This window comes from Eschscholzia californica, unplaced genomic scaffold, assembly GCF_041429995.1.
Source record: "Eschscholzia californica isolate CP2 unplaced genomic scaffold, dmEscCali1.0.p SCAF_2, whole genome shotgun sequence".
In the NCBI taxonomy this organism is placed as follows: Eukaryota; Viridiplantae; Streptophyta; class Magnoliopsida; order Ranunculales; family Papaveraceae; genus Eschscholzia; species Eschscholzia californica.
This window is the reverse complement of record NW_028238309.1, coordinates 669,254-686,479: the sequence shown is the minus strand read 5'-3', so window position 1 is coordinate 686,479 and position 17,226 is coordinate 669,254. Positions and strand designations below refer to the sequence as shown.

General features: G+C 35.4%; 3 protein-coding genes across 4 annotated transcripts; all 3 read left to right on the top strand.

Annotated features, from left to right (window-relative positions):
- Window positions 1–1,104: 1,104 nt before the first annotated feature.
- On the top strand, window positions 1,105–3,451 carry LOC147554955 (complex 1 family protein / LVR family protein). Its single transcript, XM_086660173.1, has 2 exons — window positions 1,105–1,402; window positions 3,039–3,451. Exons 1-2 carry the CDS (start codon window positions 1,159–1,161, stop codon window positions 3,113–3,115), a joined length of 321 nt encoding a protein of 106 aa, XP_086516299.1. The 5' UTR covers window positions 1,105–1,158; the 3' UTR covers window positions 3,116–3,451.
- Window positions 3,452–9,076: 5,625 nt separating this feature from the next.
- LOC147554954 (UDP-glucuronic acid decarboxylase 4-like) lies at window positions 9,077–12,161 on the top strand. Its single transcript, XM_086660172.1, has 7 exons — window positions 9,077–9,849; window positions 9,979–10,125; window positions 10,565–10,644; window positions 10,729–10,812; window positions 10,924–10,998; window positions 11,083–11,175; window positions 11,701–12,161. Exons 1-7 carry the CDS (start codon window positions 9,207–9,209, stop codon window positions 11,920–11,922), a joined length of 1,344 nt encoding a protein of 447 aa, XP_086516298.1. The 5' UTR covers window positions 9,077–9,206; the 3' UTR covers window positions 11,923–12,161.
- Window positions 12,162–12,781: 620 nt separating this feature from the next.
- LOC147554953 (large ribosomal subunit protein eL22y-like) lies at window positions 12,782–14,824 on the top strand. 2 transcript variants are annotated; one of them, XM_086661310.1, is made up of 3 exons: window positions 12,782–12,886; window positions 12,976–13,216; window positions 14,534–14,824. In XM_086661310.1, exons 2-3 carry the CDS (start codon window positions 12,987–12,989, stop codon window positions 14,676–14,678), a joined length of 375 nt encoding a protein of 124 aa, XP_086517436.1. In that variant the 5' UTR covers window positions 12,782–12,886; window positions 12,976–12,986; the 3' UTR covers window positions 14,679–14,824. The 2 variants fall into 2 exon arrangements, with proteins under 2 accessions (XP_086517436.1, XP_086517437.1); XM_086661311.1 differs by having other exon boundaries at window positions 12,970–13,216.
- The last annotated feature ends 2,402 nt before the right edge of the window (window positions 14,825–17,226 follow it).

The window sequence follows — 17,226 nt, the reverse complement described above, 5'->3', positions numbered from 1 at the left end:
ATTGAAATCGTGCGACACTATCAGACGAGATTTTGTAAAAACAATCACGAACTCTTCTTTGTTGCACTTGCAATCAGTTGGACAGTGGACTATGAATTTTAGAAAAGATATTTAAACCCTTAAAAACCAACAAACTCTGTCTCTCACAAATGAGTGATGGTTTTATAACACAATCTCTAAAGCTACATAGCAACAAAGACTATCGTCAGTTCAACAAAAAAAAAAAAAACAAAGACTATCGCGTGTTAATAGTACGTTATAAAATTAGACCGCTAGTAATATTGTGTTTTGACACTTTAGAATTAACAACTTTAAAATGCAACACATATAAAATCGTGCTTAAACCATTATAAGGATTTGTTTGTACCATTGTTAAATTGCAGGAGGTTACATATATATTTGCGCACAATACAGAAATTATAAAGCATCACACCGTTGAACAATTAGCTACAATTCATAAATTTCTAAGCCTGCTCTATTAATATGCACAACATTTGAAAAAAAAAAAAAAAATGAAGTGATGGTTTCGTGATAAAGGTGATCATAACATGGCTCGTGCCGCTTGCAGAAGAGTCTGAACGACCTTTTAGAACTATATGCGCTACAAATGGGGATGCATTATCTTCCTAAGACCCTGAGTTGAGGTATTATCACCCAGTCCTCATACGATAACTTTTAAAATTTATCTCATTTAATGATAGGTCTTAAATAAGATGAAGATAGTATGTTGTAATGGCTTGTAGGGCCTCTAAGATGGGTTTGAATGCCCTTAAGGATGGCCTCTTGCGGGCCTTTCAAGGGTTAAAATGTTATCTATTTGTAGGGGTGGGATCGGGTTAGTCGGGCTTATATCATTCAAGTCGGTCGGGCTTATGTCATTCACTGGGCCAGATAAGTCGGGCTTTGAAACTCCCTATCTATTCGGGCCCTCGAGTAGGATTCGGGTAGCACTTCAAAATCTGCCCCCGACCCATTTGTTTCACCGAGTTGGTCGGGATGAACACACTGTCGGCTTTCGGGTGCTTGTGGGCTCTAATGGACTCGGGTGTCCACGACGGATTTGGGGTTATGGGGTTTTTCCCGGGCCTACTTAAAGTCCAGACTTTAATAGGGAAGAGGAAGAAAGAAAGAGAGAGTGATAGTCAGAGAAGGAAGAAGATGACGAGAACAGCTGAAGTTATCAGTGCTTACAGATCGCTGCTGAGAGCGACACGGAAATCATTCCAAGGGGACACGTTGATGCTTAATCAATCGGCGATTGAGGTACGGAAGAAGTTCGACGAGAATCGAAATGTCAATTCCGACACTGAGATTCAGAAGCTCCTTGAAGACGCCAAGGAAGCTTCTAGTTTCATTTCTACCATGATTGTCCAAGCTAAGCTTACCCCTGAAGGAGGTTATGGTAAATACCCTGACTTCATCTTTCTCTACCCTTTTACATGTATTATTTGTTTACCCTAAACTCAGATAGTAGCTAATTTATCATTGATGAGTTTAATTGATGAGCTTTAGCTAAAATTTGAAGTCAGGGTTTTTTTTTAGATTTGGGACTTGTGGGTTTAGGGAGTAAGGATCTCTATGGTTCAGTTGACTTGATCAAGTTTCAGATTGCCCATTATTTGTTTGTTAATTGAACATTAGAAGCTTAAGAGATTAGGGTTTCGTTTTAAATTGATAATTTGGGTATAATAGTTCATCTCCTATTCCATTTCACTCCACATTGAAGTATTTGTCGACGAAGAAAACATCACATAAAACACAGAAGAGTTACGTAGTTTGATTGATGAGACCTACTCTAAGACAAACAATGGCGCAATGATTTTCACTATCAATGAAGAACAAGATTACAGAGATTTCTCAAGGGTTTTAGTATTTGTAACTCAATAAAACCCAATCACTCAGCCACCTCTAACTCTCTCACCAAATCCAAAAATATGATACACCCTTACACTGATAACAACCCTTTACAAGACTAGGACAAACATAAGTAAACGGTTTCTCGGGTCGCAGCGGGTTGAATATCGACCCATATTCAAGGCACTTTCAGAGGTATGAAACTAGCTAGTAATGTGATAAATGTGGGTGGAGCTTGAACCGGTGATTTATATTCTACGCTATGTATTGAAATGGGTTTGATTGACAGTGCCTCGTATAGTAACATTTGAGAAATCATTGAAACAAGCTATTTTATCTTGTATAATGGTGAGAAATCAGGGAGAAACACATCAGTCTTTTTGAGATTTAGAAACATCAAGTAGAAATTTTGCTGAATCTCGAGAAGACTATCGTGTACAAGCATTCACTTGGAATCTCGCCAATTGAGGAGGAACTGTGTCCATTTCGCGGTGGATGTTAAGTAGGCCATTATCGCAGCAATAATCACCTGAGCTAGGTGAATCTACTCCGCTTTCAGTTGTTAGAAACAATTGGTGTTCATATTGTTCATTTGAATGACTTGAAACCCTTCTTATTGGATGGTCGTGATACTTCCCTTGTTATTGTCCATAAAAAGTTGAACGAAGGACCTGAAGAAAGGGATTTAGGATTTCTGAAATCCAAGGAAGTCTGGTAAATTGGAGTGAGAGGGCTTATATTTGGTCGTGCTGTACAAATAAAGTTCACACATGCTTCATGTGTGTTGCTCAATATTGGTCATGATTTTCTAGCAATTTCACTTCTCTTGAAAAGTTAAAATTCGCTTTTTGCTAATTTATTATTTCCATGAAACTCTACTTTGAAAGTTCATAATGTGTTTATGATGCCTATATAAGTACCCAAATGCTTCTTAGATGTAAAGAGTTATGTTCATTGTCTAAATGTATCAACTTTTTTTTATTGGTAGGACTCTTAGTGTGGGTTCAATATCAACTTCACTGTCTCGCTCTGTCAGTTGTTGATATGAAACAAGTCAATTGCTTTCGATGATTATGATTTTCTATTGCTTCATTCTCTCCCTTCAAGCTTCTTTACTCGTCAATGTTGAAAGTGATTTCTACGATTCTTTTTCTGATTACAATGTGAATTGGTGGATACTGCAGCTGTGAAACCCATGAAAGACCACGCTGGAGCAACGCTCGAGGTTCCTTCAGAAGCGATCCTCCCAAAGTCTACATAGGCTGCTTGAGGTAATTAGCTCAGCTGTTGAAGCTTGGTGTTTTGGCGCCAGATTCATTTCGACACTGTTCGTTGTACAACAATAAGTATGAGCTAACTTTATAGAGAATTCTTGTTTTCGATTAGTGAAGGGTTCATGTCAAGTTCTTAATCTTATAGCAAGCCCCTGTTACAGTTTTCATTTTTGTTAGATTGCGGTTTTGATCTTGATTTTGTCACGATTATGTTCTGAGTTTTTCGTTAATTGGATTGGATTGTAAACACGATAATTTCAAATCTTGGTCTACCACATATGTATCATTTTCCTCGAAGATAAATCGATCTAGTCTCCAACTCATTCGTCTTCCTTGCTCATTGCATGATCTTCATCACCAGCTTTCTGGTTTTCTTTAATAGGTAACCTTATGTAATGCCGGAGCCTTATAAGTTATCGATATTGTCTCTGTTTCTTACCCACACTCCTAGACACAATGGTTGGGGGTTTTGTTTCCTGTGAAGGCTTTGTGATTCTGTCTAAAAGATCTCGACACTTGCTAAGCTTGAGTATGTTCCTATAGAGTAGGTTCCAAACGTTTTCTTAATCGATGTAGGACTTGGGACTAGACTACCACATGTTGTTCTCCTGTCTTGCCTCCATTTGTGAGAAGATGGAGAAGAATCAGAATATAAACACCCGAACAATCTTCAATCTAGTTTACTCCTTTCTTCGTAGTTACATTTTCTTTTTTCTTTTTTAGGTCGATATAAATATATTTTAATTGAAAGGAGGTATGTTAACTAGCATTTAACAACTCTTAACAGATGTGATTTAAAAAGGAGTGATCTTGACGTGCCTATGGGTTCTGTCTTATTTAACAAACCCTAACAACTACTTTGCCATCTCTGAAAGAGACCCCATCTCTCTTCATTTTTCTAATTTGGATTCCTTTTAGAAGAAGCATGTCTTGATGTCTCACCCAACCCTAACCTCCAAATCAAATTATTATTTTGGTTTTCCTTCTCAACTTCATTATGGCCGACCAATTATTGGTAATGATCATACATACATATAAACCAAAGTAGAATGAAATTCACTCTCAATATTTTATATCTATATAACAAAACATAAAAGTTGTGAGTAGGACAAGCTGAGCAGGACAAATTTACTAGGCAACTAAGCTGACTAGGCAACCCACCTTAGTTGGAATTCTAATGGCAACTAAGCTGACTAGGCAACCCACCTTATTTGGAATTCTAATGGCTTTGATACATCTAATCATCCGTGCCACATCCACACGAATACAAACAGTTAGATTCAACATTAAAATAAATCATTTAGTGGGTCCAATTAGTGCATATTGATTATAATCTTTAATGTGGATGAGTTTTAATTTTTGGGCATCTAAATCATGGGCGTCTGTATTGGTTGATCTCCAAGTATGACTTTTGAATCCTTTTGCTAGACGATTTTATTGCTTCAAACACCCTCCCATTAAATCTACTTATTATACACATCCCTTACCAAAAAATGACGTTCCAAGTCTTCCGGTATACGGTTATGAACGCTCCAAACTCCTTCCTCTTCACCTTCCTCTCTACTTTCATCTATGCTTGAATGTAGCGTTCCTCAATTACAAAAGCATCTTGTCACTTTATCTCTCAGAGCATTCTCGATGTAAAACAGGTAAGTTTTCTTCTAGGTTTTTCTCTCTCAGAATTTTCGGTGTTACCTCTTTCGTTTATTGATAACATCTGTGTTTTTATTTGATCTTAACTGTTCTAAAATTTAAAGATGTTTGTTTTGTTTGAAACTTAGCCGACTTCGGACTGTTCAAGGTTTTGGATGAAGAAAAGCTGTATAAATTCAATGTATATATTGATATCGTTCAATGTAAATATTGATTATTGTTGCTATTGATTTCTTAAGGTATCTAAAGGTTTAGAGTTTTTTCTTCTAAGTTTGTTTATATTACATTTTAGGGCTATAAAATTGACTATTGTACCTAATGATATCATAATTTGGGGCTTTCTTCTTCTAACTTCGTTTAGCTCTTCTTATTTGGTTACTTAGTATTTGGTTTCATATAATCAATTGCTTTCTGTTTACCCTATGAATAATGGATTCTTAAAGCTATACTAATAATTTTTTTTGAACAATCAGGGAGATAAGTAGAGAGAACCAAATTAGGAAGTTTCGGTTCACCGAGGTAGGAACAAGCTATCTACATAGATTTCATATTTCCAGGTTTTGTGATCTCTCCCTCTATTTCTTTATTTGTGACTATTCTACGGTTTGACATCAATAATTGTTTGTATTTTTATCAATCCATTTTATTCTATCCGTTATAGATACTCTGACAATATATTAATTAGCTTTGTTATGATTTAATTCAGATGTTATAAGTCATTAGTTGATTACGTTGGGTATTTATGAGATTCTTTAGTATTCGTAGATTTGATTTAGTTTTCATAAAATTATCACAGGAAGAGGAAGTAACACGTTTTGATTCAGACACCGAGTCAATTAGTAATATTAATAAGCTTTCATATATGAATCATATAATGGATTCGAATGAGGAAGAGCTTTTTTCGGAAAATGATTTCGGAGATAGAATCGCTCATTGAAGAACAAGATGAAGATATTGATGAGAATTTTGAAGCTTCAGGCTGCGAAGATAGCCCGAGAATAGTGGAGATTGAATTGAATGAAACTTCGAAAGTTCTTTAGTTTTGAAGGGATAGATTTATTAGATTCAAGTGTTATAGGAAGATAATTTTTTACTATAACTGAATTAAAACATGAACAAGAAGAATTTAGTGAAGAAATGTAAGTCTACCCATTGAATTATCAGGATAAATCTCAAGATTGAGTTCGAAAAATTCATCAGTGTCCGAGTTTGAGGACTTTGATGAATTGGAGTCATTGGTGGAGCACCGGGACTTGATATAGCAACTAAAAATGGAGATAAAGAAGATTAGATTAATAAGACTCTCAATTATCTTAGAAGAATATGAGTCCCCAAATATGGTTGAAGATTTTAAACCATGGAAAATCGACGAGAAGTACTTGCACAAAGATTGTATCAACCAGCTACACAAATTCTACAAGATTTACGAACGATGCCGAAATTGGATATTGTCAATTTTCAAAAAAATTACTTTTTAATTCTTCTCTTTGTTTACTATATATACCCATGATTTTCGTATACCTCATTATTCGTTTAGCACTGAATTGACAATCGATAGTGTTAATTCACCCACTTCGATTATTTGCTATCTCATCTTTAAAGTGTGTTGATAATTCATAGGTTTTCTTAAGTTTAAGGACCCACTTCATAAAACTTCATCAAGAAGATCAGGAACTCGAACTCTCACATTAATACTTTCATAAAATTTTCGATTTCCAAAACCTAAGAGGCCCGAAATGGAGTCAGCGACGATGTTCAAAATTTGGAAGACCCCAATCTCTCTTGGTCAAAAACCTCTCCTTCACCACCTTAGACCATCACCATTTCCACCTATCTTTCCCATTTCCTCCCTCATTTTTTTTCTCTAAATGCTTTATTAGTTTTTTATTTTCTTAATCCGCAAATGACAACCTACACGCATGACAGAATATGCATTTAAGTTGTCTCGACTATGAAAGTATGTAATGGTTATGTAGAAAGTGCAAATTACATTGGACTAAACTCCATAGATAAATTTCTTGAGGCCATACTGGATTTAGCAACATGAACTTGGCAACCACGCATTTTCACCGTTTTTAAATTTTGTCGTGCCGGAGGCACGGGCTATACCTAGTACGTTATAAGGATTAACTAGGAAAGACTTATTCGAATCAATAGTTATAGAATATCATCATTTGTACCATTTCGGAATATATTATACGTCGAACTTAATAATATAGTAAGACTATACAATATAATAATTGCTTTTACTTATTGTAAGACAAAGGAAATTTTATGATGACATTTGTATATATTTTTAGTCTTTGACTTCGTATGTTATACTAAATTGTGATTTTATGGGTTCCTGACGAAAATAACAGTTGTCTGTAGAGTTGATGTAAATTTAGTTTACTAAAATCATTTTATGGGTTTCTGACGAAAATAACAGTTGTCTTTAGAGTTGATGTAAATTTAGTTTACTAAAATCTTTTAGATGTAACAAACAAAGAAAAAACTAGATTAAAATTTATAAGAAGTAATTTTGGAGTTAAAATTTCCTACTAAGTTTTGTAGTGGCAGGCCTGATCCTCCTTAAAATCATTCCAAAAAGAAAAAGATTACATTCTCTTATATATTTTGTCATAAATATAAGATTAGATACTCTGTGAATTTTTGTCTGCCTTTCCAATTCAATAATGATTTGGTTATAGGAATCACATATTCAAATATCAAAATTGTTGCGAGTCATTTACCCATTTTATGATTGTTATATTTTTGTAGCGAGAATATATTTCAAGGTAATAGTATGACCCTTCAACAAAAAAAAAGGTAATAGTATGACAAAACAATTTTGATCGTGTGCACATCTTATAAATTTTAGGAAGAAAATTAATGTTTAAAATAATTTTGTAAAATTTAGTCAAAACTTCCTTTGAATTTTTTGTTTTGATAGAAAAAAATCTCTTAACTTTTCTAATCTTCAGCTCCCTAGGTATTTTCTTAATTTGCAACAATTATGCAGAGGTTTGCAACACTGTGCAAGAGCTTTGCAACACTTTGTAAAGAGATTTGCAACACCTTACAAAAGCTTTGCAAAAAATATTAAGTTTTTTAATTAGACAGAATACAAAAAATTAAATTTAACTAAAAAAATTCAAATTTTAGATTTTTAATCAAAAATATATATTTTGCCTTTTTTTACTTGAAAAGAATTAAAATTGAGTCTTCGGCCTCATTTCTTTAATATTTTGAATTGGTGAGATCAACCAACCGAATCTAGCAAAACCAAACTAAACCAAACGGCGATGCCTTAATTGGTTCGACTCCAGACCATTCATAAATGGTCGCCAACCGACGATGCTCACCCCTGATATCTACTCACTACATTCTTCTCCAGTTTTAGTCAGGATATCATAAAAAAAACACTTTTCTCTTTGGTTCGTCTCTCTCCCTCTGCAACGTTTCAGCTAAAGTTGTCACTAAAAATTTCCAAAGAAATTGTCTTCGATGGGTTTGAAGATTTGATGGACAAGGGTTTTGATGAATTGAGAAAGAAAGTAGTGGTCTATTGACGATTTATGCGTGCAAATAAAATTTGATCCGATCTTAGTCCATCAATCAAGTCAAAATCATTGTTTGTTGCCAGTAACCAAAACATCTTTGTATTCATTTAAATAACTGCAATGCACAAATACATACAATTCACTATAATAATGAGCCAACAACTATTAACTCGGTCGTAGTGCATTTATTATAAAATCCTAAACGTCTCAAAATGAAATTCATGTCTATTAAACATTATGTTTGTTGGATTTTTGTAGTCAATTTCATAAAAAAATTGATAATAATATAGAACATGTTATATAGGATGGTGCGGACCAGCCTTCCGGACTGTTAGTGATACTGTCCGCTTTGACACACCTAGACCTCACGGTTTTAAAATGTCTCGCTAGGGAAGGGTGCCTAACCTCTTAAGAAGAGCAACATACTCATGTATCGCAACAATGTGGGATTGCTTTACAAGAGAACATAGAACTTTTCAACAAAAAGAAAAAAAAATAATGTATATGGAACTTGTGACTTTCAATTTTAAGACCCAACTGCAATAACCAAAAGGTGTCAAGTATACAGTGAAAATATTTTTTTTTTTGACGAGAATACAGTGAAAATACTTGTACCACTTCTAAACACACATCGCCAAAGAAGGATCAAACACCTGAACGTCGATCAATTTCATCCAACAAAACTTAACTTGTTTGTCGGAAAAAAATGAAATACTAATAAGATTCATTCCCATTTTAGAGAGAGAAAATCTTCTTCCTACGTAAAGTCCCTCTCTCTCTCTATCTCTGTTCTCTTCTTCCTCTCTCTCTATATTTACATGTCTTCCCACCATTGACTTTAATCTCCCCACACCAAAATCTATCTCACCAAGATCAATCAAAAATGGGTTCTTCTTCTGAATTGATTTACAGAAGACACGATGATGAATCTCATTCTCAAACAGATGACTACCTACCCAAAGCACCAAAACCCTTCCTATTCGCAACACGATCAATTCGTTACCTTCTTCGTGAACAGAGACTTCTATTCGTTCTTATTGGAATTGTTTTAGCTACCCTTTTCTTCATTCTATTACCTTCATCTTCTTCACAATTTAATCAGAATTATAATAATAATCAGATCCCTACCCATTACTTCCCTAATTCCGATTCCATTTCCGATTCAACTCGCCTTTCAGAACGAGCTGTTTATGAGCATAGAAGTAGTTTTGGGTTGGTGAATTCTGGTGGGAAAATTCCATTAGGTTTGAAAAGAAAAGGGTTGAGGATTGTTGTTACTGGTGGTGCTGGATTTGTTGGTAGTCATCTTGTGGATCGTTTGATTGAAAGAGGTGATAGTGTTATTGTTGTTGATAATTTCTTTACGGGTAGGAAAGAAAATGTTATGCATCATTTTGGAAACCCTAGATTTGAGCTTATTCGTCATGATGTTGTTGAACCATTGTTATTGGAAGTTGATCAGATCTATCATCTTGCTTGTCCTGCTTCTCCTGTTCATTACAAGTTCAATCCTGTCAAAACAATCATATCCTTTTCAATTTTAATATTAATTTTTTTTAATGGTTTTTAGGTGATTTTTGTTTGTCTAATTTGATTATAGATTTCGTTTTCGGAAGTTGTTTCTTTGTGTTTGTCCTTAATTCTAGGGTTTTACAAGACAAATGTTGTAGGAACATTGAACATGCTTGGATTGGCGAAGCGGGTTGGCGCTCGGTTCTTGCTAACGAGCACCAGTGAGGTTTATGGCGATCCTTTACAACATCCCCAAGTCGAAACTTACTGGGGAAACGTCAATCCAATCGGTATGTCTTGTTGTTTTGGTTTGTGCTTATCACGTTTCATCACTTGATTCATTTCCATGAGTGATTCGGGCACACTAGTACAATTGGCGTAGTTGTAGGGCACATTTACGCAACCTAATTAGCGAAATTGTTTATGTTTTCGTCAGCAATAACCGTGTTTATAGACAATCAAAAGTAGAATAAAATCTTGATCATCGTTGTTTTCTTCGATATTTTTCTTGGGTTATTGAACTTTGTTACTATTATGGAGAGCAAAAGAACTATTGAATAGATTCAGGTCGATACCCTCGAATTATGTATATAACATAATTCAGATCTATAAATGAGTACACTTTCAGTGCCTAGAGCTCGGGTGTCTGTCCATGGTAGTTGATCTGATAAACACACAAATGGTCGGAAATCTGACTTAAAGGTTGTTCTTCGTGGTGGTGGTTTTTAGGTGTTAGGAGTTGTTATGATGAAGGAAAGAGAACGGCGGAGACTTTGGCCATGGACTACCATCGAGGGGCTGGCGTCGAGGTGGGTTTGTTTTCATTTATTTTCTCTTTCAAATTATATACTTTCTTAGTTCACTATAATGACATAATATTGACATTTTCTCAGGTAAGAATTGCGAGGATATTCAACACATACGGACCTCGTATGTGTATCGACGATGGTCGTGTTGTTAGTAATTTTGTTGCTCAGGTTTGTCATTCAAATTCTATTATTCAAAGAAATTTTGTAATTATTAAAAGTTGTTAGATCTAATGGAATACAATAATGGATGAGCATATAAATGTTGTTGGTGATGAACAGGCACTAAGAAAAGAACCATTGACAGTGTATGGAGACGGAAAGCAAACCAGGAGTTTCCAATATGTTTCTGATCTGGTAATTTGAAACCCTAAAAGGAGACTGTAAAAGTTGTAGTTCATGAAATTTTATGTTCGTAATATCTTTTTGGTTTGTGGGTAGGTGGAGGGATTGATGAGGTTGATGGAAGGAGAACATGTGGGTCCTTTCAATCTCGGTAACCCAGGAGAATTCACCATGCTTGAACTTGCTCAGGTACTTCCCCTATCTTTTTCTGTAGTTCCCCCGTGAATGATCAATGATCCATCCTCATCGCTCTTTCCTTTATCAACGATAAATCATGTCATGTTAGTAGTGGTTAAATACAGAGAGTAGTGATGCTAATGTATCAAATGGTTTTGATTAGAATAGATTAGTCGGAAATCTAATCATAGTGGAACTATATGAGTGTGTAGAACGGAATCCAAAAGGGCAAATACCATACAAAATTTTCTGTCATGACCCATGGGTTTTCTCTTTTCATTATGTTTCACTTTTGGTGGTCCTTCTACTTGGCATATGAAAGTTCTTTGAAGATCTTGAGGTCTACTCAGTACTCGTAGGTTAGGCGTTTCAAGCTCTTGTTAAGGCTAGGTGACGAGGTTGTTATAAAAGAATGAACAAAGACTAAACCAACTTGTCGTTTGTCTTTAGACTTTAACGTCTACGATGTGATGCTTGAACTCACGACAAGGCCTTTCGTGTTTAATTTGTATGTTGTTGGGTTTTGGTTTTGGGCAGGTGGTGCAGGAAACAATTGACCCGAACGCAAAGATCGAGTTCAGGGCCAACACAGAGGACGACCCACACAAGAGGAAGCCCGATATCACCAAAGCCAAAGACCAGCTCGGCTGGGAGCCTAAGGTCCCACTGCGAAAGGGTCTTCCTCTTATGGTTAGCGACTTCCGTCAGCGCATCTTCGGTGACCACAAAGAAGGCGGAAGCATCTCAGCTGCATCCTAAGTTTCTCATCTTCTCCAACTTCTTGAGACAGATAAAATTACTCTCATTTCATCATGTTTTCTTCTCCCTGAGAAATGACAAAAGACGAAGCTCATTTTTCAGAATTTGCAACCTCTCTTTTTGAGTGTTCTTATAATATGTTCTTTTTTGTGTTTCTTGTTTTTTGATTGTTTAGTAAGTACCCTTGATGTTGACTTTGATCAAGTTTATTCATATAATAGAATCAAACATTAGAATTATCTCTCAATGCTTTTTTCCTATAAAGAAAGAAAACCATTTGGCTTGGTGATACTTCGTCTTATGATGGAATGTGCTCATAACTACCGCGAGATTGTCTTAAAGACACTTCTACAACCTAATGCCCATAGAAATTTTGTGATTCGTGTTTTCGATGATTCTAATCCACTAAACAACAAATCACGACAAGATATATATAATTTCTGTCTAGAGTCTGCCTAGCTTTTCTTGTTCTCTACCATTACTCCATTATTTATACCCTTACTAAAGCTGAAACTACTACTTGTCCAATCAAACTGGCCAACCGTTTTGATTTGACTACGAATGCAAAAACTCATCACGAAATTAAGACGTTTATCCAGTTTACAATTATGTATTTTTGTGATAATACTCATTTTTAGACGATCACAAAATAATCAAGTTTGTGAAATTATTGTGCACTTATTTGGACCGATCAACTGAACTTTTTTTTTTGTTGAACTGAACTAGATTGAATTTAACTTGTTCGGTTGAACCCAAAATAATCCGCAACCATGGGCTCGCCCATACGTGTGGTGGGCCAAATTGAGAACCCAAAACTAGGCGGACACATTAAAAAGCCCAGCCCAACATATCCTCTCCCGCGCCACTACAAAACTCTAAACCCTAGTTTCATCTTCACCTTCTCTACGGCGCTTGATTTCCCTCCATCTCTCTCTCTCTCGCCAAAACCCTAATTTCTCAACCTGTATGTATTTCTAATTTTCCTACTCATTTCTCTCTCTAGGTTTGTCATTTCAGTTTTCTTATTTGTAACTTTCTCTCTCTAAGTTTCAGAATCGAAGAAGATGAGTCGAGGAAATGTAGCTGCTTCCAAAGGGAAGAAGAAGACAGTTACCTTCACAATCGACTGTGCTAAGCCAGTTGAAGATAAGATCATGGATATCGCTTCACTTGAGAAGTTTCTCCAGGAAAGGATCAAGGTCGGTGGTAAAGCCGGTGCTCTTGGTGATTCCGTTACCATTGCTCGTGAGAAGAACAAGATTAGCGTTACTTCTGATAGTACCTTCTCCAAGAGGTATATATCTCTTTTGTCATTTTATTTCATTTTAGATCTTGATAAGAAATGTTTGGTTTGATTCAATGATTGATAGTAAAGAGAAAGATCCGGTTAGGTATAAACTGTGGTTATTCCATTCTATGTTATGATCTTGCTTATCAACTTAATCGGAAACCTTGTTTAATTTGTCTAATAAATTAGAAGCGAAAACATGTTTGAATATTTTGTGTGATTTACTGCTTCTCATTGTGGTAGAAAAATTTGATTGGTGAGATGAAGTAGTGTAGATTGGATTTGGTCTCTAGATCAATCAAAAGGGTTGTCACTGTCTAAAATTTAGTTAGAGAGAAGGGTCAGAATGGTGGTGGTGGTGGCGGGACAACTCTGCCAATCCACGACACGCCTCTGACTAAGAAAAGAAGTGAAGGATATAGAGGGGAAGCACGTTTGAACTGATGGAATAATAACGAAGGGCCAATCCAGAAGCTGATTATTTTTAGGGAGTCATGTTTAGGGGACCAAAATGGATTTAACCCAACATGTTTACTAGATAACTCATTGATTTGGGAGAGGATTTCATTACAGTGCCCAAAAATTTCATTGTTCAAACCTCATGGATTAAAGAGTCTTTCATGTTTAGTGTTCGATGACAAGTCATTCTCATGGTTGGGTCAGTTTGTATGGGGAGTTAAATGTCTAGGGTTTATGTAACTGAAGCATCTAGTTTGCACATTTAGGTATGCGCTACTGCTAATTTGATAATTTGGATAGTGAGTAATCTTTCATCATCTAAGTCTGCTTCCTCAGGTGTGTTTTAGACTATTGAACCTTTTCAAGATATACTCCTTTATGGAAGTAACAAACAAAGAAGTTGTTGTTCGATGGCTATTAATTACTTACGTACTGATCTCGTGATACATGTGATTGGATGGTATGCAGTTTCTACTTGTTCGATTGGATGGTATCACTTGCAGTTTCTACTTGTTCGTTGCATTCATCTCTCTCTCTCTCTCTCTCTCACACACTCATATCGAACACCTCTTTAGGCGATACCATTAACATCATCCCATAGTGCATGGATATAGAAATTTTAAAGAATACAAGTCTTGGGCCATCCTTTCCGTGTAGGCCTGTATTTAAGTAGAGTTGGGCCCAACTTTCTGTAATGAATACATGTTAATAAGGTGTTTACATTGTTTGCGTTCACTTTTTGTCGGTGCACTTGATATGGTTAAAGTTTTGGTCTTCTCTTCTCATGCATTTTACATGAGTTTTTATGACTTGTCTGCATTTCCACGATTTTATATTATGATTATTGGACTGTTTGATATTCAGGTACTTGAAGTACTTGACAAAGAAGTACTTGAAGAAGCACAATGTTCGTGATTGGCTCAGAGTGATTGCTGCAAACAAAGACAAGAATGTTTACGAGCTCCGATACTTCAACATCGCAGAGAACGAGGGTGAGGAGGAAGATTAAGGATCTGTGATCTGCTCTTTTTTTTTGTTCTGTTGATTTGAGTTTCTTATTAGGATATGATCAGATTCAATTTTAATGTTATCTTAAAATTTTGTGGAGCACAATTGAAAACCTTTAACTTATAATGGAGTTTGATTTGGTAGTAAGATATGTTGGTTCTTTCATGAAAAGTTAGAAATTAGGGTTCAGGTTTGGAAGTTCAATTCGAGTTTCTTATTAGCATATGATCAGATTCAATTTTAATGCTATCTTAAAATTTTGTGGAGCACAATTGAAAACCTCTAATATGTTCCCACATTGGCAAGGCGCTTGCTCTTGCAATGCTAGTCATAACATGATACTGGTTATTTTGAAACTTGGCCCTAGAAGGGCGAAGTTTATGCTCTAGGAACTCACCCACTAGGTCGCTCTCCCAAACAATGTACGTGTGGTAGAAGAAATGGGAAGATGAATAAGTTCGTAAATAACGTTAGGAACTTTGAAAACTAAGCGAACTCTAAAAATCATAAACACGTAAATATCTACTGTGTTTAATTCTTTTTTTTGTTAAGGAATATCTACTTTGTTTATACATGTGGTAGTCTTTGTGACTCAGTACACCTTGGACATAATACGTACGACTAACCATGCCACTTCCACCACTGACCAAAAATCACAGAAGATGTAATAAATGAATAATTTTCAAAGAAATAAGCCCGATCCACAAGGTATATATTATCCTCAGTAGGCATGTTTATTGAGTAAAGGACTATTTTTTGTTACCTTTCCGAAGAGAACACACACAAACATAAAATTATAAAGTAATGTGCCTTCAACAAGAGTATCTTCTTGTTTAATCCCTTCATAGAAATTTGATTTATCTTACTTAACTAGTACTCAACAACATAATTTCATCAGACTAAAACGAATAATTTCAACAACAAAAAAAAAGACTAAAATGAATAGAATGTAAACAAATTTGAGAAGAAAAATAGTTTTTTGTATTATTTATGACTTCTTTATGTTACAAACATGTTCACACGTTAACAAACACGACCCAAAAGAAAAATACTCCCACATGCAAATTTAACACTTGATTTTCGGTGGGCGAAGGTAAGGTTCGCCCCACATGTCATGATTTAAGATCTTCCATAGTTCATCAGGTAAGTTTCCTTCGTCAGGGTACATCACAACTTCATCTTTATTTTCATATTTTGATAAGAAATCCGCTGCACTGTTAGTCTCTCTATAGACATGTACATAAACTAATTTTGTACCCAGAGAAGCTAATGTATTTTCATACTCTCTAATCTCCTCAATATACGCCATAACATTCGAAGGAAGGCTCGATTGATCTTTTCTTGAAATATATTCGATTGCGTAGACGGAATCTGATTGAACGGTGATACACTTCACACCATCTGATATAGCTAGATGAATACCAATTTGCAAGCCTTGTTTGATGGCATATAATTCAATCACATCGACAGACTCGTGTAGACTAGCTATTGCTGCATATGCCACTACAGGTCTTCCATAGCAATCTCTAAATATACATCCAATGCCGGCTCTATCATTGCTCCTAGCTCCATCTACATTAAGAGCAAGTGATTTTGGTCCCGTTGGTCTCATCCATTTATAAAATCGGAGACCAGGATATAACGTATTTGCGTAACATTTTCTTTCGTGAAAATGATCTTGAACTTCATAATAAAACAACGAATCTAATGAACGAGGAAGAGGATGATTTGAGGATTGTAGTGAAAGAGGATGAGAGATAGAATAAAGCTGTAATGAAGGAGGAGGAGGAGGGAAATATGAAGATTGGAGTGAAAGAGGATGAGAGGTAGAATAAAGTGTCATCTTTAAACACAAAATTAGTGAAATCACTTTGTTAATTTCTTATTTTTGTTGAACTAATCACTTAGTTAATTGAGAAAGATGATTATTATTTATAGTTTTAGTATGCCCTGTCTCCAAGAAGAAATAGCATCTGGTGTCCACTTGTAATCATAATCAAATTAGGATTAGGGGTTATTTCTAATTTTTTTTTGTTGAAATAAGGGTTATTTCTAATTAGGAGGAACTCAGAAATCCTAGTAAAAGAAAATAGTCAACAAAAAGATTTAGGAGAAATCCTATATCATCACACGCTTACTCTCTCTAGATTTTCTCTTTCTAAAATTAGGAGAACCCCAATACTCAGGAGGTATGTGTTCATTAAGAAATTCTGGATATTCTTCTCCACTTCTATTTCTCTGTTTCTTTCTTTAATTGACTAGGGAATGTTTGTCAATTGACATCATTCTAGGATCCCCATCTCAGCAAATCATCTTAATATCATCATAGACATGCTCTTGGCTGAAATCTTATGTGGGTTGCGGTGATTCTACAGTTTAAATATCAAAATCATCGAAAGCATTATATATGATTTCTGCCCGGAGTTTGTCTGTTTTTTCTTGTTCCCTGAGACATTTTTCATCATCTTATACCTTCTCAATTCAGTTACCTTATTTAGTCTTAGTTACCTCATTCTTTGATCCCCATGTCAGCAAATCATCTTAATATC

Coding starts and splice junctions, on each gene's coding strand:
- LOC147554955 (XM_086660173.1), top strand. CDS start 1,159: ATGACGAGAACAGCTGAAGTTATCAGTGCTTACAGATCGCTGCTGAGA. Junction 1,403..3,038: donor TACCCCTGAAGGAGGTTATG/GTAAATACCCTG, acceptor TGGATACTGCAG/CTGTGAAACCCATGAAAGAC.
- LOC147554954 (XM_086660172.1), top strand. CDS start 9,207: ATGGGTTCTTCTTCTGAATTGATTTACAGAAGACACGATGATGAATCT. Junction 10,126..10,564: donor GGGAAACGTCAATCCAATCG/GTATGTCTTGTT, acceptor GGTGGTTTTTAG/GTGTTAGGAGTTGTTATGAT. Junction 10,645..10,728: donor ATCGAGGGGCTGGCGTCGAG/GTGGGTTTGTTT, acceptor ACATTTTCTCAG/GTAAGAATTGCGAGGATATT.
- LOC147554953 (XM_086661310.1), top strand. CDS start 12,987: ATGAGTCGAGGAAATGTAGCTGCTTCCAAAGGGAAGAAGAAGACAGTT. Junction 13,217..14,533: donor GATAGTACCTTCTCCAAGAG/GTATATATCTCT, acceptor TTTGATATTCAG/GTACTTGAAGTACTTGACAA.